Source organism: Pituophis catenifer, unplaced genomic scaffold, assembly GCF_029215685.1.
Source record: "Pituophis catenifer annectens isolate HBS135680 unplaced genomic scaffold, rPitCat1.0.hap2 SCAF_1, whole genome shotgun sequence".
NCBI lineage: Eukaryota > Metazoa > Chordata > Lepidosauria > Squamata > Colubridae > Pituophis > Pituophis catenifer.
In genome coordinates this window covers 18,902,311-18,929,963 of record NW_027256881.1, presented here as the reverse complement: position 1 = coordinate 18,929,963, position 27,653 = coordinate 18,902,311, and the positions used below count along the sequence as shown (strand labels likewise).

The window sequence follows — 27,653 nt, the reverse complement described above, 5'->3', positions numbered from 1 at the left end:
GGCGGCGCAGGGAAAGCGCGCGGCCTCTTGGTGCGCAAGGAGGGCGCCGTGGTGGCGGTGCGGACTTTCCCGTGGACTGCAAGGGCAACATGGAAGTGTAAGATGACGAGCGAACTGGGCTTCTTTCGGCCAACAAGCCTTGCTCCCCCCCGCCCCGGCCCCGGCCCCGGCCCCCGCCACTGAAGTGGTCAAAACGAGAGAGGCGGGATTACACTCAAAGGCAGGGAGGCAAGGGAAGCACCGGGCATGGGTCTGAACTGCCATTGCTTTCCGGCCATGCACGCACAAGCGCTTCCCTGGCTTGTTTAAAGCCCTCGCGTTGCTTCGACCGCCTGCAGATGTGGCTCCTCCTCTTCCCCTGGCTGGTTTTTTTTTTTTTGTTTTTTTTTTTTAAAAGAGGTTCCGCGGGTTGTGCGAATGTGGCTCGCTAGTTAGTTCACGATTCATCTTCCTTGTGCAAGCAAGCCCTGGAAATGAGCTCGTTAGGGAACCAGATTATGTATATCGATGAATCCAGCTATCCTTCACAATATTGCGAGAGGGTGGAGTAAATTAAAAGGCTTGAGTCGAGCCTCAGTGCTGATGGCTTTCATGGAGACAGACTCAGAGAGTGGCAACAGCAGGGCAGATTGTCATGGCTTTCTAACCTTTTTATTACTATTAGTTCTTGGTGTTGCCTACAACCCTAACATTTCCTGTGTTCTCCACTCCAAATCCAGGTTTCGCCCTGCTTAGGTTTTTTTGGCATTAACCAAATTCAATTGCTTACTTCTGCCTTCTATGTTGGAGAATGCAGTTACATTTTTTCTGCATTGCTTTTTTTTTGACACCATCTCTGAATCCAGACTTGTGATCTGTTTTGTCACTTGAGAAGTTTGAGATAGGAGTTTGAGAAGAAGAAAACAGTTTTCTCTGTGTTGCAATCATATTTGTATATTTAAATAGGTACACATTGCTCTTCTATGCATTAATGAAAATAGACATAAATACAATCAAATTTAAAAAAAACCTTGCAATAGTATGCAGTTTACACATTAAAAAGTAATTACTGTATATCCAAAAATAAATCTCAGTTAATTTAGTGATGGTTGCTTGCTCCCTTTGCAGTATCGTATTAATAGGCAGGCTTCTGGAAGAATAAGATCCAATAAAAATTAAATATTCATAGGATTTCAGTGGAGTTTTGATAAGAATGTTCTGATCGATAGTTACCCATAAGCAATTTATAGACATTATTGGTGATCATGCAAGCAGAAAGTTATATATCCGTCCGTTTTATTTGATTATTTCAAATTAATTAAGCAGGAGTAAAAAAAATTTAAAAATGGATTTAGTTTGGGCGATTGTTCCTAGAATAGGGCATCAGTCTAAGGCAGGGGTGTCAAACTCGTGGCGTCATGGCGGTGTCATGTGACTTATTGGGACTTTTTCACCCCTTTGCTAAACCGGGCAGGGGCGGGGCCAGCACGTGACGCATCCGGCCCACGGGCTACGAATTTGACACCCTGGTCTAAGGGCACATTACTCAGACTAGGTCGCATCATCAGTATGTTAGGGATTAGATTGTGGGATTAAGAGGCAAAACTTTATTTCTCTGCTCTTATTCTGTCCGGGTAGCCCTCCTGGCAACCCTGTTTAAAGGATTGTTTCCTGCTGTGGAAAGATAAGCTTGCTGGACCATCTACAGGGCCGCTGTGAAGAATATTCTAGCTATCTGATGGATAAAGTCATTGGTTTTGCTTGGAGTTGGATTCTAACTTCTGAGGTGCTTGAGGCATTGTCTTGTGGGTTTAGATGAGATGAGCTTGTGACTCCAAGGAAGTGGACATGGTCTTTGAGATGACCTCCTGGCTTGTGAAAGCTACTTAGGAAGTGACCTGTTCCTAGGTCTATGTGATCATGTCATCCTCCTGTGAAGGAAAGGGGTGGTCCGCCAGTTTTGAAAGAGGAAGAATTGTGCTTCCTCCTCAAAAAGACATTGCTGGACATATTAGTTTTAGACAATTTAGGCACACTTCAATCATCCCTTTTTGGGAAGATTGCTGAGAAATGGAATTGCAGCTCCGAGGGGCCCACGATTATGTGAAGCCTTTTCAATTAAGACAACAGTGATCACTCTACTTCTAGAGATGAGTTATATACCATCCTGGTTGATCTCTCAGCTGCCTTTTGATATCATATTTGATTCATAGTATCCTTCTGGACCATCAATGAAGATTAATAGTGAGGGGCATCATTCTTTCCTTGGGGGCATTCCAGTCAGTGCTGATTTGGGGAAAGAGATTGTGGCTGAGGTCCCTAATGTGCATCAGGGCTCAATGCTCCCACCCTCCTTTAGAGATGAGGTGGGCCTTCATCCTGTGTGCTAGTTGACCATGTTCCTGGCCCCAGTGATGGTGCTGGATTCCAGGTAGTTGCTGATGCCCTAGACACCTCTATTAATTGTAGACCATTGGAATGAGCCCTTGATGTTGCAGCTGGTCTTAGAATTGATGTCAGTCTTATAAATTTCCATAGTTTTCTCTCTAAATATAATACTTAAAAATAATAAATTATACCTGTTTAATTTGAAAGATGTATTGGGCATATTTGGGCATATTAATTTGAATTATCCTAAAGCTAAAACTCTCCATCATATCTTTGTAGTGAAAAGAATGGGATCGAAGGTACAAATGGAGGGGAATTAATTATTTCTTACAAACTGATCTTTAAATATGCATATTTCTTTAGAAATCCAACAATTCTTTGTTCATTTCCCTAGTAGGTGTATATTGCATTGTAGTCAAAGAGAGGAAAATATCAACTAGCATCATGCTGAGTGCCGATGCAGTGATACAGATGGCAAAACATTTAAAAAAATTCATGTGGGCAGTGGTTCTACCCAGTAGACCAGGACATGGACCAAATTGCCTCCTCAAATCCTCTAAAGTGTTCTAAAGTGAGCCAATTTACTCATCTCCCATGTTTTGGGTCAATTGAGAATAATTCTCTGTGGATCTGTTACCCTTTTTGATTATTTTTTCTTACAATAGTTGTTGGGCACGGGGACTCAGATTTCTCCAGATGCATATGGAATGCAAAGACCTTCAAAAGAATTAACTCCACCAACAAAAGAGAATATATGTCCATCAACAACAACAAAAACACTTTTCATGAAATGATTGTGTCTGTGTGTGTATGAACATAATTGCTGTAGCTTTTCTTGTATCCGCACAATGCAATGAGAACTCCAACTCAGCATATTTTCAGAAGGGGCTCCCTTTTCTCGTCCACTCAACCAGTACATTGTAAAGACAACATTAGAGCCTATGGAAGTTTGTGGAAAAGTTGTTGAACTTGTTTGAAAGTGATGAGTGTGGTGGTTCTATTCAAACAGTCGGCTGTGCTTGACATAATGCATTGTATTTTTTAAGTATGTTGCAACAGGGGACCTGAAAACAGTGTCATTCCCTTCCGTTGTAAATGCTAGTGATATTTTCTGCTGCCTATCTATCTAGCTGTACTCATTGTCCTGGGGATGTATAGCTAATTCGTGATAAGTGAATGTGATTTTTTTAAAAAAAAGCAATCTTAATTTTTTTACTCATTTTCTGAAAATAAAATGAGTTTATTTGCTGTTAATTGGAATGCAGTTCAATAGAAAACAAGAGCAGGCAGGTCTCTGATAAGCCCTTGTAAACAGATTTGGTTTCAATAGTCTTTGCAAGTTATGGCACACTTATTCTTAGTTCCAGGTTAAGTGCAGTTTTAAAAATGATTTATCAGTATTAAAAATCAGTTTTAAAAATCAGTTTTAAAAATAATTCATCAAATTAAGCTTAGCTCTGTGCCCAAGTTCCTTTCAACTTTTAGAAGAAAGTTGTGGCTTTTTAAAGTGGCTTCTCCATACTTGTCCTGTTAAAGTATCATTGTATTTACAATCTCTTTGGATTTTTTTTCCATAGGAAAGATGGAAACGCAGCCCTTCTCAGCAATTATGAGGTAATGTAATTTGTAGTGTTCTGAAAAGTTACATATAAGGTGAATTTTGTTTTCATGACAGCATTGTAATTCAGTAGATCTGGATGACATTCAAGTTAGGGAAGATTTTTTTTTCTAGAAGTGAACTTGTTCTATGTCCCTCCACCATTATCTGAGGCTGCAATATAATAATCATGAGGATACCACCTCCTTCATGATGGAGCCTAGGTTAGTAGTGTAAGGCCAATCCTTTTATGTTTGTTCATGTATTTCCTTAATTGGTGTCTCCTCATTTATTTCCTTCTTAAAAGACTAACATCTCTCTCTGCCTTGTGTTTAATAATTACAAAAATGGAAACCATAGAGTTATTGTTACATAATGGGAATTTTAAGGCACCTTGGGAAACCTACTGTTGAATGAAAATAGATTCTGCAAATAAAATGTTGTACTTTCGTAATGTTAAAATAGGACATTCAAAATGTATCCCTCTCCAGTAATAAATAATTGATTTAAAGGATAGCCATAAAGGAGGGTGGCCATCATTTAAAATGTAGACATAATGGAGGGTTGCTAGATTGTGCCAGATGAATTACAGATCTGCAAAGAGTTGCTAATTTCCTTTGTTTAATAGTGATGACAAAAAAGCTTCTTCAAATTAGCTGAAATCAAGAACACTTAAAAAATATTAGCAACAGAATGTAGCAATATACAAGCTCCAATTATACTACTGAAAGAAAATCTTGAGCTGAATACATTCTTGGAGGCTTCTTTTTCTGTAGTTTTTCTGCCCATTTTCTTGAGGAGCTATTCAGGATGCATTTAACTGATTTATAGTGAATGTAGCTAAAATAGGTTTCACTAGTCTAAAGCCTGGGGTAATTTGAGTTTAATTATTTGGAAACTAACTGGCTTATTGGAAAGGATTTTCCAGTGTCTCCTAATATTTATTTATAGGTATTTAATTTATATGAAAAAACGTATACGGCTGCCCATCTTATATACAGTGATGTTATGTAATAGTATGTAGATCTTGAGAGACAGGAGGAAGAGCCCCAGACTAGACAACTCAAATAAGAGGCAGCAGGAGGAATGAGGGCATGTCATACATCTCAGAAGCGACCCTACTAGGTTTCTTGGATTTTAAAGATGAGGAGGAAGAGATATTCTTTCGGGCTTGCAAGATTCTGTTAATGTAATTTTGCTATAAAGTTAGAGCTAGAACTTCTGGACTTGTTTCTTGCCTTGAGTACCTGGCAAGGCTAATATCCTGAGTGATTCACAGGGACAGAATAAAACACAAAATAACCACAAACCCAACATAAAAATAACTCCAAGCCCTAGAAAACAAAAATGGCCCAAAATCTGCATCCACACATTTTGGCCTCCAGGTTTGCTTTAGCCCAACATTTGGGGAAAGAGCCACTTATTTAAGGCCTTTCAGAAGGCTAGATGGGTAGGAGTATGTGATATTGAGCATTTTTAATGCAAGTCTCCCAAAGTCATTCAGGTGAGATGGGTAGTGTACTAATTTAATATATAAATAAAAACTATTTCAGGGAAGAGTCCTCAAGATGGCCACATTGCTACTTTAAAGTGGTCTTCTGCCACATGTTACTGCAAAGTTCTGGAGATGTTTAAAGCTGTTCCCTCCTTCCCAGGTCTACAAATTGTTGACCGATCTAAAGCAGCAATGCAAAGAACCCGGGAAGAGCAAGCAGAGTGTTGGCCAGCAGAATCTGAACACAATCACATATGAAGTAAGTAAAAAGACATGAGGAAAAATCTCGTGTTTTATTGCATTTTGCTTCTCCATCCCACTTGCCTACTTCCATGAACAGGAATCTTTTGTAATCCTGCTATCTACTAAAAGAAAAAGAAAAATTCAAAGAAATAGCACAATTCTTGTTTTCCTGTTCTTATATAACAAGAAAGAAGCTGAATGATTTTGAGCCACTAACTCTCTCTCAGTCCAATTCTGTCAGGGCATTTATTAATCCCATGTTTGGCTCTGGGACTAATTACCCTGGTTTAGAGTAGATGAATCGAGGCTTATCCTTGTTTTCAATATTCTGAAAAGAAACGCGAGAAAGGTTTCTAATAAAACTCATTTATTTGTTATAAAGAAAATAAAACACCTCACTAACTAAGAAAAGTTAATTGTTACATTTTTGAAAATAATTTTCCTGCCGGTCCAAGACGGACCTTGCTGGCAGGAGAACAAAGGAAAGAGAAGGTGAGAAGCAAGTGAAGGAATGTGGGAGGATGCGGAAACACGTAGCTTACTGATAACAATTCTTGGCAAGCTACGGAGGGTCAGATAGTCCAGAAATAATGAGCTCAGCTGGTAAATAAAATAACGCAGTGACATTCCCCTTCTTTGCCAGTTGAGCGAATATCAGTTCATCATCAAATAAGGCACATCTTCTCACGCAGATACTCGTGTTGAGCTGCTGGAAGTGGTTTGTTGAGCATATCAGCAATTTGATCATGTGTAGATACATATTGCATTTTGACAAAACCTTTTTTCACTAAATGTTTTATGTTTTGGTAACGAATGTCAATGTGTCTGGACCTAGAACCTGTGAAATGAGATTCAGAAATATAAACCACCGATTCATTGTCTTCCATCACGGTGATCGGTCGGATCGGGTGTGTCCAGATATCTGTGACTAAAGCATCAAACCAAGTTAGGGAATTACATGCATCTGAAACACAAGCATATTCAGCTTCAGTAGATGAACAAGAAACAAAATTCTGTTTACGTACTTGCCAATAAACAGGACATCCATTTAAGAACATCATATAACCTGAAGTACTTTTACGTGATTTCTTATCACTTGCCCAATCAGAATCTGCATAACAACATAATTCTGCATAATCAGTATGTGTTGGTTCTAACAATAATTTCAAATGTTTAGTGTATTTTAGGTATCTCAGTAATTTCTTAATACATGTCCAATGAAACTGTTTTGCCTTACCTACATGTCGTGATAAGAGATTAACACTAAGTGCAATGTCGGGTCTGGTCCAACTACTAATGTACAACAGTGACCCAATGACTGAACGATAAAGTGTTTGATCCTCGAACTCAGGACTTTCTTCTTGTGTCAAGTTGTGAAAATCTGTTTGCATGGGTGTCTTTGTTGTGTTAGCATCTTTCATGTTGCAATGATGCAAAATTTGTTCAATTTTATCTTCTTGTGAAAGACTAAACCCCTTCTGTGTCTTTTCAATCTGAACACCTAAATAAGTGCTAATGTGACCTAATGATTTCAATGTGAAGTATCTCTGCAAAGCTTTGGCAAAAATTTCACTCATTTGCTTATTTGGACCAATATAAACAATATCATCAACATAAACAAGAACTATCTCATATGCATTGTTAGATCTTTTTGTAAACACGCACTCATCAGTTTCGGACTTAATAAAGCCCATTGAATTTAGTTTGTCAGTAAGACATAAATACCACATTAAACCAGATTGTTTCAGACCATAGAGACTTTTGTTTAGGAACCAGGTATCCCCTTCTTGCTGTCGGAATCCTGGAGGACTTCTCACGTAGATCTCTTCGTCTAGGTCTGCATGTAGATAAGCCGTGTCAACATCAAACTGGAAAACTTCTAAACCAAGGATAGTTGCAGTTGCTAAAGCAATTTTTACACTCTCAGTTCTGACTGTCGGTGAGTAAGTATTTGTGTAGTCCTCAGGATAACGTTGAGCGAAACCCTGAGCTACAAGTCTGGCTTTGTACAGTGACTCACCATTTGGCTTCTTTTTGATTCTGTAGACCCATCGAGTGCCAATGACCTTTTTGTTTGCTGGAGGTTTTGCAGGTAGGAATAGGGTTTTTATTTGGAGGAAAAATGGAATAGGAAGACATGGTGGATATGTTCACTGCCTTGCATTATTTTTTAAAATTAAATAAAGGTGGGATACATAAATAAAATATATCCCTGAAAGCAGTGATATATCAGTGAAATAATTTTCATATTTTTAAAAACAAAATATCTCTATAATATTACTAGAATACTATAGCTAGCAATATAATAAAGGTAATCCTCGATTTATGACCACAGTGGAGCCCAACATTTCTGTTGTTAACTGAGAGATTTGTTAAGTGAGTTTGGCCCCAAACTCACCACCTTTTCCTTTTACGACCTTTCTTACCACAGTTGTTTAGTGAATCACTGCAGTTGTTAAGTTAGTAACACGGTTGTTAAATGAATCTGGCTTCCCCATTGACTTTGCTTGTCAGAAGGTTGCAAACGGTGATGATATGACCGTTGCAACTGTCATAAATACAGTTGCCAAGCATCCAAATTTTAATTACATGACCGTTGGGATGCAGTCATGTGAAAAATGGTCATAAGACACTTTTTTCAGTGCCTTTGTAACTTTGAACGATCATTAAATGAATAGTTATAAGACAAGGACTACCTGTAATGACTTAATAAGTGGATAAAAATACCAAATCCGGTCTGAATATTGACTGACTCTGCAATGAACCATAATAATCTCCTATAGTTCTATTACATCCATCCATCACAACATTTCATTTCCTAACCCTTGGTATCATATTCTGTGATAATTTTGCTTGTCCTTTTGATATTTCATCCAGCTCCAGTGCTAACATTATCTGATAGCATTATCAGATGTGGATTATTTTGCTATCCTAAAACTGTTCATCCTTGGATTGCCTGAATTCCAAATATGGTTGAAATTTTTTTTGTGAATTTCACCCAATTGTCATTAAGTCTTTAAAAAAAGCAAATGACAATGGAGCCTCCTTCCCCCCCACCCCCCCAATCAAATCACACTACTAAAATCTGGTTGCAAAATGTTAAAATAAAGCAACATTAAATGATTAAATGAAATAAATAGCAGCTTTGGCAAGCTCATTGCTCTTGCTGTAAAAAGAACCACAAAACAAAACATTTTGACTTTACACATCCACAGTAATAATATTATTTGCAGCATTTGAAACCAGGAAAAAAGAAGTGTCACTCTCGACTGAAGATGGCCTGCTCCATTGCAGTGGGAATAATATGGAAAATTTCTTTTTCTACCCTTCTAGACACTGAAATACATATCAAAGACACCATGTAAATTCCAGAGTCCTGAGATTGTAAGAGATTTCCTCATAGCACTGAAAAATCACAAGCTAACAAAGTAAGTTAAAAATTACACCATGCAACAATGGATTAGAAATGTTTGCTTTGGATTACATATATCCCAACTATTCATAATAATATTGTTGAATTGTTGGTGTTATCAAACTACTTTCAGCTCAGACCAGGAGATCCCCTGGTAGGGAGCAAGAAAGTCAGCTGTAATATGTGTGATGTTCTCCCACTTTTGATTACTGTTTTTATCCATGTTTACTGTTTTCATTGGCTTTGTAGTATGTTTTAATAGTAGATGTGATTGTATGCTGCCCACATAAAGTCACTGTGTGAAATAGGCAGCCATATAAATGTGATAAATTACTTATTCATGGGAAATCCCAAGTAACCGTTTGCTGTAATAATATTTGAAGTAAAACAGTATTTAATCATACAAAAATGTATTATATCTAAGTTGAAGATTAAATTCAAGGAGCCTAAGTAAATACTCAGTACTTTCAAATATGAGACCATATAAGTCCTTATTTGTTAGTTAACTGTGACAAAAGTAATAATTGCTGTATCTGAAATGACTTGTATGAAGGAACCTAAAATCTATTTGTCAAGATTGTGGATTCAGTTAATGACAGGATTGCCATCGCTAAGTGAAGCAGTCACACTTTAGGACTTCATCATTTGGCAATGGAAATATTTATTAAATTACAGGTACTCCTTGACTTATGACCACAATTGAGCCCAAAATTTCTGTTGTTAAGTGAGACATTTGTTAAGTGAGTTTTGTCCCATTTTACAACTTTTCTTGCTGCAATTGTTAAGTGAATCATTGCAATTGATAAGTTTGTAGCCTGGTTGTTAAGTGAATCTGTCTTCCCCATTGATTTTGCTTGTTAGAAGGTCACAAAATCTGATCACATGATCTTGGGACATAGCAAAGGTCATAAATATGAACCACTTGCCAAGCATCTGAATTTTGATCACATGCCCATGGAGATGCTGCAAAGGTCATAACTATGAAAAATGGTCACAAGTCACATATTTCAGTGCTATTCTAACTTTGAACTGTCACTAAATGAACTGTTGAGGACTAAGCGTACTTAATAAGGGAGCTGGGGTTTTATGTCTACTATGCAATGTTTATTAAATATTTTACTTGTTAAACTTTTATCCAATGTCAAGTTTAATTTATGCTTGTAACTTGCTTTTGGGCCTTCTGGCTGTAAACAAAATTGATTGGTTTAAATTAATATTACAGATTAGCAATAGAGAGAGGGACTGGGGTTATCTATCTTTACATATATAACAAAGAACATTTCTCCTTTAAGAGAATGTGCATTGGGAATGTTGGCAGTCTGCACATTATCAGGAATATCTATCTTCTGCTGACTAGCAAGGGCACTATATGCCCAACAGCCTTTTTTTAAATTAAACCAATAAACATTCAGAAATTTACATTTTAAAAGCTGAGGAAAATGTTATCTCACTACTTAGACAAGTAGTGGAAATACCAGGTAAGCATTTAGACCAGGGGTGTCAAACTTGATTTCATTGAGGGCCACATCAGGGTTGTGTTTGACCTCAGGGAGGGGGGGCGTGGCCAGCTTCATGTCACTCGACGGCCTGCTCCAGCCCTCTGCCAATGAAAATGGAGCTCGGGAGGGCCCCTCGGGCCAGATCTAAGCACCCCGTGAGCCGGATGCAGCCCACGGGCCTTGAGTGTGACGCCCCTGATTTAGACTGTATGTCTGGAAACTTTTCCTTGGCACTTCTCTCTGCAAAACTCCCTTCAATATATAATAATCCTCTCACATATTTGTTTTCTATTCCTAAAACCTTTAAAGTAATCAATTTCTGTCATAATCCTTCAAAAAATAGGTAGTCCTTGATTTATGACCATAATTGAGCCTGTATTAACATCATAAGTTGTGCTGGTCATTAATAAGTCATCATGTGATCAGCCAGAATTTGCCACATTTTTGCAGTGGTCATTAAGAGATTGGGCCTTCTGGCTGTGATTCAGCCACAATTATTAAACGAACTCATTATTTGAAATGGTCATTTTCTGCTGGAAAACAGAAGTTTCTGGCAAAAAAAAAAAGTTATAAAATGCAGTCACATGACCCCAAGACACCGCAAACAGCTGTCGATATAGGAGGGTTGCTGAGTGCCCAAAATGTTATCACAGACATTGGAACTTCAATCTGGGTTGTTAAGTACCTTTCGGGGAGTTCATCGTAACTTTTGAACAGTTGCCAAGTGACTGATTAATTAGGCGAGGGCGATTTGTAGTAAATTTAGTTCGATTTTAATTGTTTTGGCCTAAAAATATTATATCAAAATAAAAAGCTGTGAAGAGAATTGTAAGAATTGCCACAGTACTTTTCCAATGGCAAATAATACTGTCTTTCTGAGCATTCACTTGATCTGTGTAATTGTTTTTGATAATCCTTATTACTATTTTCCACAATGGTGTCTGCAGCAAACTATGAGGACACCAAAATGACAACATTAATAAAAAATAATATATAATTTAATATAATCACATTAATGCTGTGATTTGGTACCTGCCCCAGACATCTTGATGCTTATAAGTAATAATGAAATTTGCGTGATTATACCCTGTTTCCCCCAAAATAAGACATCCCCTGATATAAGCCCAATTGGGCTTTTGAGCGCATGGCAATAAGGCTGAGTGCTTATTTCAGGGTTCAAAAAAATATAAAACAGGGTCTTATTTTCGGGGAAACACGGTATCATCACACACATTGCCATTTGTTATTCTTCTGACCTCTCCAGCAGATGAAGGAGCCTGCATAAAGGCATCCAGAGAACGAATGGCTGAAGTTGGGGGCTCTCTATTTGCATTCTGTGCTATTGAAGAACATTTCATGTTATACCTTCCTGTTTACCGAGTTAGATATCCATGGTTCTATTTGTGTTGCTAAAACAAAAATTCCCAGAAGCCTCAGCTTGCTGGACCAATGCTCAGTGGTAGTAAGAGCTACAGAGAATCACATCTGGAGGCTGCAAATTCTCCATCTGTGTTTACAGTGCTCAGTTATACATGTAGGGCTGTCATCCAGGTTCTGTATATAGAGCATAAATTAGTAGTTGGTACCTCTAGATGGCGCCCATTGACAATATAATTGTTACAGGAAGGCCAGCTCTCACCAGATCTTAAAAAATATATCATTTTTTCCTTTTTTAAAAAATAATATTTTTATATAATTTTTATTTGCTGGCTGGCAATGTGGGGCATTGCAATCTCTATAGGTCTGGAGGAGATCAGATTGGAGAAAGTTGATGTATATAGTGTTTTATATTATTTAGCAACTCTATATGGTAGGCAGTAATTTGTGGGGTCATTGGTACTGTCAGAGCTTGGTTATTTTCTTGCAGACGTTTCATCACCAAACTAGGTAACATATCCCACAGTTCAACCCTGAACTGCAAAAATTCTCTTCTACCAATAATTTCCCCCCAGATAGCTGATATAGCAAAAAGAAAAAAAGAAAAGACAATTGTGCCTTCAATTGTCATATCATGTTTACAGGTCCTTCCAGCATTTCAGAGGTAATCTAGATGTCCAGGTTCAAATAGATGAAAACAGGCTTTGACACCTTTATCTAATAACATCTTAGAAATCAGAAAACAGATATAAGGAGGAATAGTTTCCTGCACAGACTCAAGTTTTGTTATATAGTGATGGATGAAACAGAGCATCTAAAATGAAGTGGCACTCACAATATTAGTGAGAAGGAAATCGCAATGTGAGGAAGCTGCTATAAAAGCAAAAGCTATTTTTGATTGCAATAATAGGAGCACAGGGTCCAGAAAAGAAGATATAACTCTTCCATTCTGCCTTGGTCAGATCCCATGTGCTTGGCACTCTCTTGGCATTGTATAGAATAGAAACAGATTGGAATGAGTTCAAAAGATGACTAGATAATGAGAGGCTTGGAAACAAAACTCCCCAGTTAAAGAGTCTGTGTGGGTGTGGCCTATGGAAAAGACAAGTGAGGAGAAATACGGTTCAGTAACATTCTTAAAATATATGAAGGAAAAAAGGAATGAATTTACTCTGTATTGCCCCAGAGTGCGTGACCAGAACCATTAGAATAAAATTACAAAAAATGTAGTAGATTCAGAGTAAACTTCAGCTGCCATGTGAGATTACTTCTCCTTTGTCAGAAGTTTTCAAACAGAGGCTGGATGCTCATCTATTAAAGATGCTAGAAGAAAACAGGGGGTTGATATTATTATTTATAAATTCAAAATATATGGCCACCCACTTGCCATGTGACAAGCTGGTTAACAAAAAATTAAAAACAACAAACAACAAACTAAAAAATTAAAACATATTGCACTGAGAAGAAGAGTCCATAATCTCCTAATCCTGTGTGGAGGGAAGAGGCATTTTCAGAGACAAGCAGGATTGGATCCATATTTGGGGTGGGTGGGGATGGGGAAGAGATGCTGTTACAGAGACAGTCATAGTGATGGAAAAGGCATATTTCCTGGGTCCCACAAAGTAATACTGCTTGAATGATGGGACCCTAAACATAACAATCCTGTCAAATGTTATTGATGAAAAAAGTTCATCCAAGACAAGCCAGGCCCTATGCAGTGAAGGATTTTATAGGTGATGACTAGCACTTTGAATTGCATCCAAAAGTCTACTATGCAATTCATATAGGAGCAGTGTTTCATGGATCAACGTGTCCTCGTAATTACCAATGCTACTTCCTTCTGAACTAGCTATTTCTTTCAAGTGGTCTTCAAGAGCAATTCCAAGTAGGATATGATACAGTAATTCAGATTTGAGATAACCAAGCCATAAATGACTATCACAGCCTCCTAATCCAGGATTGAGTGCAACTGATATTCAAATGGATTTGTACAAAAGCCATCCGAGTTACTTTTCAAGCAGGAACCATGACTGGTTTTACCTAATAATTCCAACCCCATCTAGAACCAACGATGGAAGATTTCCAAAACCAGTAGCCCTAAAATCCTAAGCCACTTGATAAGCCTAAATGTCCATCCAACCCTCATAAACTCCAGAAATTGAAATAGAACTTTAAAAGCATTATTTGGCCAGCCTAAGATGAGATATATAACGAGGTAACATCAGTATACTGATTATATCTAGGCTCATGACCCCGCTCAAGAAGAGAAAATTGAGCTCTGAGGAATAGAACCAGGTTTAGAAGGAGAATCAGTTTTATGTCTCCTACTTTCACCCCCGAAACCTGGGCAGAATGATACCATTTATTTTTAATCAAATAATTCTAGAAAGGTTATTCTGGGATGGTACCTGCGGTTGTTGAAAGATCAAGGTTGGGTGGGTATGGATGCAGATCCCAAATCATGTACACATCATAGGTCATCAATATGTGTAATCATATTATCTCAGTACTGTCCAAGGCCTGGAATCTGACTGGAAGGAATACAGATAATCTTCCCTCAGGACTGTCTGAAGCTTAACAGATTCCTTGAATAATCTTCAGGGCAGCCTATCAGAAGATCTTCTGACCCATCTCTCCCTAAGAGGGATTGATTCACTTTGTACAGGGCTCCTAGAAAGCAATCCATGGACACAATAAAATGGGGGAAATAGCAATAGCAATAGCACTTAGACTTATATACCGCTTCACAGTGCTTTACAGCCCTCTCTAAGCAGTTTACAGAGTCATCTTATGGCCCCCAACAATCTGGGTCCTCATTTTACCCACCTCGGAAGGATGGAAGGCTGAGTCAACCTTGAGCCTGGTGAGATTCAATCTGCTAAACTACTGGCAGAAGTAGCTTGCAGTACTGCACTCTAACCATTGCGTCACTGCAGCTCTTATATTATTAAATAATTACATTTTGTCCCTTTTTATTGTATATACCTTAATAAAGACTCTTCCCCATGTTTGATTAAGCTCTTCATCTTTTCCCAGCAACGTTGTAGGCATCTCTCTCTGCTATTTCATCTCTATTCTGGGTTGTTACACCATAATTTAAATTCCTGAACTCCCTTTCTGTCCTTTAAAAAAGCCCAGACATATACAAGTATAGTAGTAATTATAAATTCATCCTGGGTTATGTTTTCATTTAGCTTAAATGTTGTTCAAAAACTTAATTTTATAACTAACTCATGGTTGGAGAAAAAAACTGATTTAAATTATTGTTTTACATAAAAGTGATAAAATTTCACCCAGCTGTTGATACCAAATAAATTTGACATCTCTGTTTTCTGCCTGTCTTGGTAGCCAAGGATGTGAAACTGACCCTTAATGGTTTTATTGTGCCGCACAGGATTTTGAAATACATTTTCAGCCCTTTGGGACCATCTAAGGAAACAAGCTTTTGAAATCTGGGTTCAGAAAGAGCAGTGGGTTGTGGATGTTCCTGAACAAAGGGTCATTGAGGGTTTTAAAACCTACAAACCAGTAAATTCCAATGGATTACAGATGTGGGAATGGCAATTTTCAAGCTCCCGAATTATTTCATTCCTGACTGCTGTAGTTCTAAGGCCAGGCTGTAAGTAAGACACTGAAGTAAGTTCGATGTTCTGTGAACAAGGTTTTGTTATGATGTGGACTCATTCCTGTAACCAGAATCCCTAAATTATATATATTTATGTCTTTTGCTTGGGTACAGGGCAGAAAAACTGCAACTACTCAACCACAGGCCTGCAACTGCTGTTGAAATCCAGCTGGTAAGTTACAAAGCTACCTTCTGAAATATTGCTTTGAACATAGAAAATTAGCCAAGGAGATTTCTCAATTTTCCAGTAGTAGTGGGATTGATATAATTCTTTTTTTTTGTTTTGTTGTTGTAAAGTTTTTTTTATTTTTTTAAAACACACAAACAAACATACAATGCATCTTTTCTGAACAGAATATTGGTCCGGTATTAAATTTATACAGATTTTTGTTCATCTTTAACACAATTTTATATAGTCAATTTTTCTCATATCTTTTATTTTCTCTAAATTTAAAAAACCAATATTACCCTTCATCTTAACATCTCATGCTAGTATAATTCCTTTTTTCTTTTCCCTCCTTAAAATTTGAACCCCTAAATTTAAATTCACAGAACCTAATACAATCCCCAATTATTTCCTTAAATTCTCTTATTCTACTCACCAATAATTCTTTTGTCAACTATTCCAAATAATACATTTCAACAGTTAAACAAGAAAAAAATCAATTAAATATCAATCTTGCTTCAATACTCCTATATTTAAATTCATATAACATAATACAATTCCCAATTATTTTCTTAAATTCTCTTATTCCAATCTCAAATAGTTTTTTCTTTACTAATTATTCCAAATAGTACATTTTGACATTTTTATCAAGACCAATTAAATATATCTAAGTAATTCATAATCCAATATCATTTCATCTTTTTTTCTTATTTAGTTAAGTTCCAAATATATATTAAAAATATTCCATTTGTTACAGTATCCTTCTTTAATTAAATATATTCCAATTCTTACATTCATCATACATCCATATATTTTTTACTCACTTCCTTAAAGATACAGTTCATTTCTTTATGTTAACTTAAATGGTTTATTATTTACCATTCTATTACTTCATCAATTATTTATACTTTTGTCTCTTATACTCCAGACATCATAGTTTCACTAATTAAAGAATCAATTTAATATCAATGTTACTCCAATGTCCCTAATTTTAAATTCAAATAACAATACAATTCCCAACTATTTTCTTAAATTCTCTTATTCCAATCTCAAAGTTTTTTCTTTATCAACTATTCCAAATAATACACTTCAACCTTTTTATAACATTTTTATAAGGACTAGTTAAATATATCTAATTAATCCATAATCCAATACCCTAGTAGTCATTTCCTTTACCCCATATTCCTCTTCCATTTCTTTCTTCCTTCCCATCTTTATATTTTCTTTTCTTTTTCTTTTTCCCCTTCTTTTTTGTATTTTAAAATCCTAAACTCTCCTTTCCCTTTTTCTTATCTTTCCACTGTTAGTCCCATAATGATTTTGTTTTTTAAAATCATAAACTCTTTTATTTTGCTGTATTTTTCCCATTATTTTCCATCCCTTTCCCCTTTTTCTTATTTTCTCACTGATAATCCCAGTGTAGGATTTTTTGTAGGGTGCTTTGTCACATTTTTTGTTGAAATCAAGGTATATTATATGTACAGCATTCTCTACCATCTCTGAAAGTTGTCTGATAAAAATGAGATACTGCTATTTTATCTTACGGTATCTAGCACATTTTAAAATTTCTACTGAATGATCTCTTCATTATTGACTCTAGAACCTGTCTAGTTTTGATGTTCTGCTATCTGGTCTGTAATTTCCTAGATCCTCCTTTGTTCTTTTTTTTTTTTTTTTTTTTAAAGATGGGAATCTTATCCTCTTGGTATTTCACTGGTTCTCCTGATTTTCTCAAGGTAATTCATAAACATTTGAATCAGGCCATCAGAAAGTTCTTTCATGCTCTGCATTTTGTCTGATCCCTGGAGCTTTAAACTCATGCATAATAAGATGCTGAGCTTGTCGATCAAAAGGTTGGCAGTTCAGCGGTTAGAATCCCTAGTGCTGCATAATGGGGTGAGCTCCCGTTACTTGTTCCAGCTTCTGCCAACCTAGCAGTTCAAAACACGTAAAAAATGCAAGTAGAAAAATAGGGACCACTATTTTTGGTGGGAAGATAACAGTGTTCCATGCGCCTTTGGCATTTAGTCATGCCAGCCACATGACCATGGAGACATCTTCGGACAGGGAAGGTGGCTCTTCGGCTTTGAAACGGAGATGAGCACCGCCCCCTAGAGTCGGGAACAACTAACACATATGTGTGAGGGGAACCTTTACCTTTACTTTTAAAGAGCCCTGGTGGCGCAGCAGACTAAAACACTGTTATTAACATCAGCTGCCTGCAATTACTGCAAGTTCAAATCTCACCAGGCTCAAGGTTGATTCGGCCTTCCATCCTTTCTAAGATAGGTAAAATGAGGACCCAGACTGTGGGGGCAATAAGCTGACTTTGTATAAATATACAAAAGTATGAAGGCTATTGCTTAATGCATTGTAAGCAGCCCTGAGTCTCCGGAGAAGGGCGGCATATAAATCAAAAACCAAAAAAAAAAAGTAAATATAAACATGGTCCCACTCTAATTATGGCCTTTTACGTTGTCCTGAACAGTTGTCTAGTTCTTTTGTCATTGAAAAAGTGTGAGGGGAAAAAAAAAAGACTAGCTCTGCTGTTCCTGTGTTACCTGTTATTCCATCTTCACTTAGGCTAAACATGACAAGTTCCTTCATCTATTCTTCCTAAATTTTAGCCTCCAAGCCCCTCATCATTTTTATTGCTCTTCTTTACACTGAACTTGCTCTGAGGAGCTCTGAGGAGGAAAATAACACTTCATGGCAATCCCCATTTTTAAATACTTTCTTTTTAAGAAATTCATACAGTTCCTTTTCCCATTAGCTTCTCTGATCACAGATTCCTACTTAACATTATTCTGAACTATTAAAATGTGTAAAGTTCAAAATACCTAGTCAAACTAGATAAATTTCCTTTCCTTTAATCAAGATCTCCAACACTACGTGGTCACTTTCTCTCAATATTCTCTGCTTATTTTCTATCTCTCCCACCCCCTTCCACTTCCTCCCCAGGCTGCGTCATTCCCTGCTAACAAACCTCTGAGAGCTGCATAATAAATGGATATTGACTGATACATCCTTGAGAGCTGCAGATTCCCTGAGCAAATAAAATGTTCATTTTAGAAGAAAATGAATAGCTGAAGCAAATGTTCTGAGGTGGCGCCTGCTCTCGCGGAAGATGTGGGAGTTCTTAGGTCATTGATTTAGCAAAAAGGCAAGCTCTCCATCTGCTTTATTCCATGTTTAAGGAAGTCTTATTAGTTTACTATTAGATAGAAAATAAAACAAGAGCACTCTCAGCTTAATCCCCTCCCAAAAAATATATTGATTCCAAAATAGTTCCTAGGTACACGGTCAAGGCTGCTGACTTTAACTGAAATAGGTGAAAATAATTCGATGTTACAATGGGTTTCACCTGCGTAACTCAGTTTTTTAAATTATTGTATCTGTTTTGCTCTCTTTCAAGTATTTAAAAGTTAAGTAGGGAAAAATAATCATTTCTATCTGCTTAGCTCAAAAATAATTTTTACCTTACTGAAGAGTTTGTTATTATTGTTATTATGGTTTGTTGTACAGTCAGCCAGATGTTTAGATTCAATTTGGCACTTTTATCCACCTGCTGAGTTCTTCCCAAGGCCCTGGGATCGGCCGAAGTTGTTGTTCAATAATACAGGAAGCCCTCGGCATACCACCACAATTGAGCCCAAAATTTCTGTTGCTAAGTGAGAGCATCACTAAATGAATTTTGCCCCAGTTTACCAACTTTCTTGCCTCAGTTGTTAAGTGAATCACTGCAGTTGTTAAGTTAGTAACACGTTTGTTAAGTGAATCTGGCTTCTCCGTTGACTTTGCTTGTCAGAAGGTTGATCATGTGACCACGGGGATGCTGCAGCGGTCGTAAATATGAAAAACGATCATCAGTCACTTTTTTCAGTGCCATCGTAACTTTGAATGGTCACTAAATGAACTGTTGTAAGTTGAGGACTACCTGTATTCAAGGTATTGCAGCATGCAATATCAGATATATATTGATGGTCATGCTCATTTGGTTCTATGAGGAAGTTATTTGGTCAATACAGCTTCAGGTTCAAAAGTTGTTTTTATTATTTACAAATATATACATGCATACGATAATGAACAGGGTGTCTAGGTAAGTGGTTTCTAGGTAAGAGTCCAATAAGAGAGTTCATTGGCTGATATAGTCACATGTGATGTCTGTAAAGACTTAACCCCTTCTAGTCTCTGGTGCATCATATGCAGGCAATATCTGACATGCAAGCTGTTTCACACAAAGGTACAACATCAGTGAAAAAAAGTGTCTTATGACCATTTTTCACACGACCGTTGCAGCATCCCTGTGGTCACATGATCAAAATCCAGACAGTTTGCATCCCAGAGTCATGTGATTCCCTTTTGCGACCTTCTGACAAGCAAAGTCAATGGGGGAGACCAGATTCACTTAACAACCGTGTTACTAACTAAACACCTGCAGTGATTTACTTAACAACTGTGGCAAGAAAGGTTGTAAAACGGGGCAAAACTCATTTAGCAAATGTCTCGCTTAGCAAGATAAACTTTGGGCTCAATTGTGATCGTAAGTCAAGGACTATCTGTATTGTACAAGGGCCCTCCTGGCCACAACTGTCACCTGCTAATTGAGCAGGAGCTATGAATCCAAGTAGACTTCAGACTGCGCACTGTCAGAGTAGGAAAGTACAACTCTACTGAAACCAAGGTTGTAAAATGTCCTCTTCTGGGATCCAATATCTAAGTCTCATAGCTTAGCTACAAAAAGCTAAAGAACACAAAAGCATAGCCTGCATTTGAGGAAGTTTGTTTTTCTCTGAGATAAGAGCAGTAGCGCCATAAAGAGCATTAGCTGTGACTGAAGTTGTTTGTTTAAAGAGGGAGGGATTTTATTTGGGTTTGTGGTGTGACTAAGAATTTCCATTTGCTGTTCTTAAGCAGATCAAATAGGTGATGATTTGCATCAGAAATATCTTATCGTTTTCAGCGGAATGATATGCATGGTTGTGAAAAAAGAAAACTCCTAGAACAGTGATACGTTGCTCAGTCGTTCAGTTGCTTTTTAACTCTTTGTGATGGATATAATTTTACTAGGCTTGTCTGTCAAATATATTTAATTCTCTATGTTTTGTAAATATCTCTTGTCTTTTCTATTTAATTATTCTCGGATCTTTTGTACTGTTTATTTCTGCCTTCAGTTATTTTCATTGCATAACAGACTGTTTTTGCATTTCTGGAGCTTTTTTTTTTTTTTTTTTTCTTCATCGTTAATAACGTCATGGTTTTTTTTCAGGCACTCTAATTACTAAACCTAATCCATTAAATTTAGTCTTTACCTTCATCATGATATCAAAACAAATAAATTGACATACCAGTCCGATGTTTTATTTGTTTTCTTTGGCTTAAGATGCAACTGTGCAACAAGAAGTGTGTGATCTGAGCCATAGTGAGCACCACAACGTGTTCTTGCTGACAGCATAGAATTTCTTTATTTTTGCCTTTAGAATATATTGTCAGTTTGATTTCAGACTTGTCCATCTGATGATGGCCATCTGTGGAGTTATGTTTTAGCTTCTTGGAAAAAGGCATATGTTGTAAACATTTAATTTTCTTAGCAGAACTATCTGTCTCTTTCATTCATACGTGACCAATTTTTCCCATCAATCCAGCTACTATTTGCAGCTTTAGTAACTCAGATTTCTACACTGTAATTAGAATTATGCCTTTTTTTGATATAGTGTTGCAAGTTGCCATAGAACTGTTCGATTTCATTTTCCACTGCATCTTGGTTTAAAGTATATGGGATTTATCATTTGATAATTGATTTACCTTTGATTCAGATTAAGATTATCTCTCATTTGGGGTAGGGTTGTATCCAAGCATAGACTTTGACACAATAAAATATTATATAATAATAATAATAATAATAATAATAATAATAATAATAATAATAATAATAATAGCTAGCCTTATTTCTTCAATGAGATTTTAACCCACAATTGAAGATCTATTGTTTTTCTGATGTGAAGGAACCCATTTCAGTCCACTTCGATTTGCTGATTTCCAGAATGTGAATATTCACTCTTGACATTTCTGTTCTGACATCAACTTTGCCTTAGTTCATAGTCTGACATTCCATGGACCAATGGTAGACATATCTTTGCAGCTTCAACCTTTCCTTTTGCTTCTGGGCAGTCAGCAGCTGGGCTTCCCTTTGGCTTTAATTCAACACACTATAAGCACCAGTGCCCTTGCTCTTAGCTCTTGCCCAGTAGCTTGTTTCATGCCTTCCAAGCTTCAAAATCGTGTTGATGCTGTCTTGGTTGCGGACATCGACTTGATTTTCTTGACAGAACACTGGAATAGATTGCTCTTTCTTTCTCCAGTGGACTGTACTTAGTCAGAGCCCTCATCTGTAGCATGCATGCCATGGATGATGTTTCTGGGAGTATACTATAGTTTATAACATCGTTAGGAAATGTCAGCTGTTTCATCACTACAAGGTCAAGCTCCATGGAAGAAATAATGCTTCACTGTAAATTCAAGCTGCATCCCAAGTAGAGCAAACCTGAACCTGAATAGTCCAATGCAGAGGTGGGTTTCAGCAGGTTCTGACCAGTTCTGGAGAACCAGTAGCGGAAATCTTGAGTAGTTCAGCGAACCGGTAAATACCACCTCTGACTGGCCCCACCCCCATCTATTCTCTGCCTCCCGAGTCCCAGCTGATCGGGAGGGAATGGGGATTTTGCAGTAACCTTCCCCTGGAGTGGTGTGGGAATGGAGATTTTACAGTATCCTTCCCAAGCCACGCCCACCAAGCCATGCCATGCCCACCAAACCAGACCCACAGAACCGGTAGTAAAAATTTTTGAATCCTACCAATGGCGAAAGAAGTTCCTGAATTTTCTAAAACTCTCCGTTGGACAGGACATTAAAAAGCAGAAGATGGGAAAAAGAATAGAATAGAATTCTTTATTGGCCAAGTGTGATTAGACACACAAGGAATTTGTCTTAGGTGTATGTGCTCAGTATACAGAAGGAGAATAAAATACATTCATCAAGAATAAAAAGATACAACACTTAGTGATAGTCAAGGTTACTAATAAGCTATCAAATCGTACTTGGAAACAAAAACAATATAATTGAAAGATACAAGCAACATGGTTATAGTAATAAGTGGGAAGAGATCAAGGGTGGGTTCTACTTACCTTTACTACCGGTTCACAATGGGGCCGTGCGCTTGCGCTCGTGAAGCTTCTGTGCATGCGCAGAAGCATTTTGATGATGTCGGGGTTGGTGGGTGGAGCTTCCCGCCAGTTTTACTACCAGTTCTATAGAACCATTGCGAACCGGGGGCAACTTACCACTGGAAGAGATAGATACTAGTAAGGAAGAGAAGAATAACAGTAATACAGTCTTAGTAAATTATTTGAGTTCCAAAAATTAGGAACAAATCAAATACCTTTATTATGATCCTTGATCAGCTCTTATGGTAAAAAAAGAGAAATAGTTAGATATAACAATTCATTATTTGGGAGGGAAACAATAGGGACAATCAAATGATATCTTTAATTAAAGGCTTTGCACGGTTGCATGATTTGGTGAGGGTATGTGATATGTGAGTGTGGGTCTAGCATCCCTTAAAAAGTAATAAACATAAAATTTGTCAGTGTTAACTTCATATTTGGAGATGACTGGGGAGATCATAGCACATCTTGGGGCATCATAAAAAGGACACGATATGAGGATATGAGCGAGAGCTTCTACCTCTCTGGATCCACAAGGGCAAATCGTCTGCAAATAAGTTCAGTGTAGCCTTCCTGCCAATAGAACTGGTGGGAGGCCCAGAAATTAGGATAAATGGTTCAATTATAAGATTTGAGTCCAGGGTGTTTCCAGATATTGACAGTACCTAACTTTGACTAATGCATTCAATCAGTGCCTAGGTGGGGAAAGCTCTTATCAATGCCAACAGTCGTATCTGTAGAAATGCCCTTCCTTACCAGGGAAGGAAAGGCCTTTGTGCCAGTTCCTTAGAAGACCTGATTAGTTGGCTGTTTTCTGATTCGTAGTGATTGGTTTCATTTTATCCTAGTTTTGCTGAGCCTCGCTAAATGTTAAAGTTGGTCAGTTTTTTGTTCCTCTGCTGCATAATGTCAGCTTTATTGTTTTAGGAACAATCTCTTGCTGTACCAGCTGGGAATTCTGTGAGTTAGGTCCATCCTAAGGAGTTTGGAAGTTAGCATGTACAAGGGTGATCAGAACATACTGGTAGATAACTAAACCATTGTCCTTTGCAGATTGTGGAAGAAAGCGAAGAGAGGCTTACAGAAGAGCAAATTGAATCCCTTCTCCAGACAGTCACCAGCATGCTCCCTGGAGACCCGGAACAAGAGCAGGAGCAGCAACCCATGGTTGTGGAAGAGGAGGGGAGCCAGACATAGAAGTATAAATGACTTGAAGTGCAGGAGACGGCCTTCCCCTTTTTAGCATCAGGAAGAGTTGGCCAAACTCATCATTTGCTATGAGAATCTGCAGATTTCCCACTGTTTCCAAGATGACTACGCAGTGTTGTCACTATGTTTTTCAGTTGTTTGTACACCACAGGAGAATTATTTACAGTATAAACTTTTAAAAGGGAAAAAAAAACCACTCTTGTTTTTATGTTTTGTGTATTGTAAATGCGACATGAGTCGAAGTTCTTCCCAGGGTAAATGCTACTGTTGACTTCACAATTTTCATGCTTCTCTACTGCGATATGACTCTGAGTTCATCCCAAGGCGGATGCTACAGTTGGCTTCACAATATTCATGCTTATCTACCTGGAAAGTTTTACACATCAATAGCACAGACGTTGGCATTATGGACTTGTTCATTTATTAGGAAAGTGCATTCCAATTTTCCTGTTGTTACTAAAGGGTATCACATATAAAGTAGCAGATTGTTAATAGGTTTTAACAATGGCCTATCCATTATGGTTGTACGTCATAACAGTCACAAAATGGGTCAGTCACATGACTGACCCGATTTTGCAACCTTTGTTAAGCAAAGCACTGTATTCATTAAGCAAATCTATGATAATTAAGTGAATCAATGGTTGTTAAACAAACCAATGGTTCACTATGGGCGTGGCTTTGCCAAAAACTAGAAGTGCCAATTTTGGGCAAATATAAAACTGGTTTTCATATGACCACAGGATGCTGCAAATGGCCATGAATACGGCCATATTGCCAAAGTTGTCATGCAATCACAGAGGGAGCTCAACCATTGGAACTTTGAATTTGGGTTGTTAAGTCCCCTTTTCAGGTTGGTCATAATTTCGAATGGTTGCTTAGCAACCTGTCATAAGTCATGGATTGCCCATATGTTTTTCTTTCCTTTGTTTCTCAGCTGAGGCCTTCACTCTTCATTGGGTCAACTCACAATTAGTTCTTAGCCATAACATGTCCATTATCCTTTTGGCAGATGTAAACCGTGGTCTGGGATCAGTTTGTTAGGCAAACACAGCCAATTGCTAAGGAAACCTAAATGCATATTGTTTAGTCAGTGCCCCTCTATCTTCCTCCCTCACTTTCATTGTTCTACCTCCAAACATCTGTCTAATAGTCTTGTATCTTCCCAATATTTGGGAGACTGAAAGAATCCAGTAATCAATGGCAAGAAGGAATTGTAGTCCAAAACATCTGGAGAATGCCAAGTAGATTTGCCGTGTTCTGTTTCTGGGTGTCCTGGACACCTTCCTCCTTAGATTTTCCAAATTCTGGATTCCTTGCTTGCTTGGACATACCAACAAGTCTAAAGAACAAGAGACCTGCTTTATACTCCATTACTTTATGCTCATATAAATAAAATGGGAGTGTCTGGCCAACCTTTCCAATGCAGTGCTGACTATTTACTTAAATCCTCTCTATTACTGGTAGAATACATATCAATTTTTGGAACGTGTTTCAGGTTTGTGAAACGTATATAAAGAAAGAAACACATAGGAAAAATAAGCAGTACTTATTTAGCACCCAAAAGCAATACTTTCAGGTGCTAAAACTCCTTAACAGGAAACTGGGTGGTGAATGATTACAGCTGCAGACAAGCAAGTCCCTAAAATAACTCAATCCTTGTTCAAAGCTCCTATTTGCTCTTCTGTAGATGTGCCAGAAAATGAAGAGATTTGTACATAAGAAGTTCTGTCCTTGCTTCCTGTTCTGTTAGCTTGGAAACGTGCATATGGAGAAGAGTGTCCTTCACCAGGTCAGGGCTTCAAATCCACAGAGACTGCATGGTTTGTTAATACATTTAAATTGGGCAGATTCAAACAACACATGCACAATGACTTGATTGATAGATCTTGCTAAGTGGTTGTGGGAGAATACATGAGTCCACTTCTAACCACAGTAGCCAGAAGTAAGTGGTGGGGTTGACCATTTAAGTCAAAACAAAGGAAAACGCAAATCCTAATTTAAGAGTATCCATTTGGGTGGGGGCAGTGGTGGGTTCCTCCCGGTTCGGCCCGGTTCTGCTGAGCCGGTAGCGGTGACGATATGATGTCACCGAACCGGTTCTGCCCCACCCCACCCCCTGCGTTATTCTTACCTTTTATTTGGCCCCACCCCCAATCTATTGCTGCCTCCTGAGTCCCAGTTGATAGCTAGAGGGAAAAAAACTGTTTAAACTCTTGCTGTGGGGCTTCAAAGGGCCGCCCTACAGCTGATCAGTGTTAAAACAAATGAGTAGACTGGTGCCTGCAAAAAATAAATGGGTAGACCAGTAGCCTGCAAAAATAAATGGGTAGATCGGTACAGCCTGGTAGACCAGTACCTCTGCTAAATCCTAAATAATTGTCACATGACCATCAAGCCACACCCACAAAATAAGCCATGCCCACAAAATAAGCCACACCCACAGAACAGGTAGTAAAAATTTTTAGAACCCACCCCTGGGTGGGGGGTTGTTTAAAAAGTCAAAAGAGGACAGCCAAGATTGTATGTTTTGAAGCTCTGCCCCTTGCACACTTGTAAGTCTATGGTGGCTCCCCAAAAATCAGAAGTCTGATAACTTTTCTGACAATTTTTATTAAGAGACACAAATAGTTCTTGGCTTATGACCACAACTGGGATCAGAATTTCCATTTCCAAGCAAGTGAGTTGAGTCCAATTTTGCCATGATCGATAAGTGAATCACTGCAATTGTTAGTCAAATCATGCAATTGTTAAGTGAATCCATTTTCCCCATTAAGTTTGCTTGTTGGAAACCAGCTGGGAAGATCACAAATGGCGATCACGTGATCCTGGCTACACTCCAACCATCATAAATACATTTTGGTCCTCAAATGCCCAAATTTTGATCACATGACTGGGGGAATTCTGCAAAGGATGTAAGTACAAAGACTAGTTGTAAGTCACTTTTTTCAGTGCCACTATAACTTCAAACAATTGCTAAATGAATGATTGTAAGTCAAAGACCACCTATATATCAGGGATGAAATCCAGCAGGTTCTGACAGGTTCTGGAGAACCGGTAGTGGAAATTTTGAGTAGTCCGGAGTACCAGCAAATACCACCTCTGGCTGGCCCCAGAGTGGGACCAGAGTGGGAATGGATATTTTGCAATATCCTTCCCCCAGGAGTGGGGAGGGAATGGGGATTTTGCAGTATCCTTCCCCTGCCATGCCTACCAAGCCACGCCCACCAAGCCATGCCCACAGAACTGGTAGTAAAAAAATTTGTATTTCACCACTGCTATATACTTAAGCTGTAGCTCACAAAAGGTTATATCTTTTAATACAAATCAGTTAGTTAGAAAAGTTGCTATGTGGGCTCCTGAGTTTTTTTGTCATTGTGGCTTCTAAGATACTTTACCAACTCAACCAGTTAAGGTTAAGTCAATAACATATATACATTGCA

At 37.9% G+C, this 27,653-nt stretch overlaps 1 protein-coding gene across 1 annotated transcript; it reads left to right on the top strand.

Moving 5' to 3' along the window:
* Positions 1–24,414, top strand: CRCP (CGRP receptor component). The gene is made up of 6 exons (XM_070946193.1): positions 1–97; positions 3,945–3,981; positions 5,620–5,718; positions 9,036–9,130; positions 15,730–15,787; positions 24,058–24,414. The coding sequence occupies exons 1-6, from the start codon at positions 90–92 to the stop codon at positions 24,199–24,201; spliced, it is 441 nt and encodes a 146-aa protein (XP_070802294.1). The 5' UTR covers positions 1–89; the 3' UTR covers positions 24,202–24,414.
* The last annotated feature ends 3,239 nt before the right edge of the window (positions 24,415–27,653 follow it).

Excerpts from the sequence above, each read along its gene's own strand:
- CRCP (XM_070946193.1), top strand. Across the intron at positions 9,131-15,729 it reads AAAAATCACAAGCTAACAAA|GGCAGAAAAACTGCAACTAC; the intron begins GTAAGTTAAAAA and ends GCTTGGGTACAG. Across the intron at positions 15,788-24,057 it reads CTGCTGTTGAAATCCAGCTG|ATTGTGGAAGAAAGCGAAGA; the intron begins GTAAGTTACAAA and ends TGTCCTTTGCAG.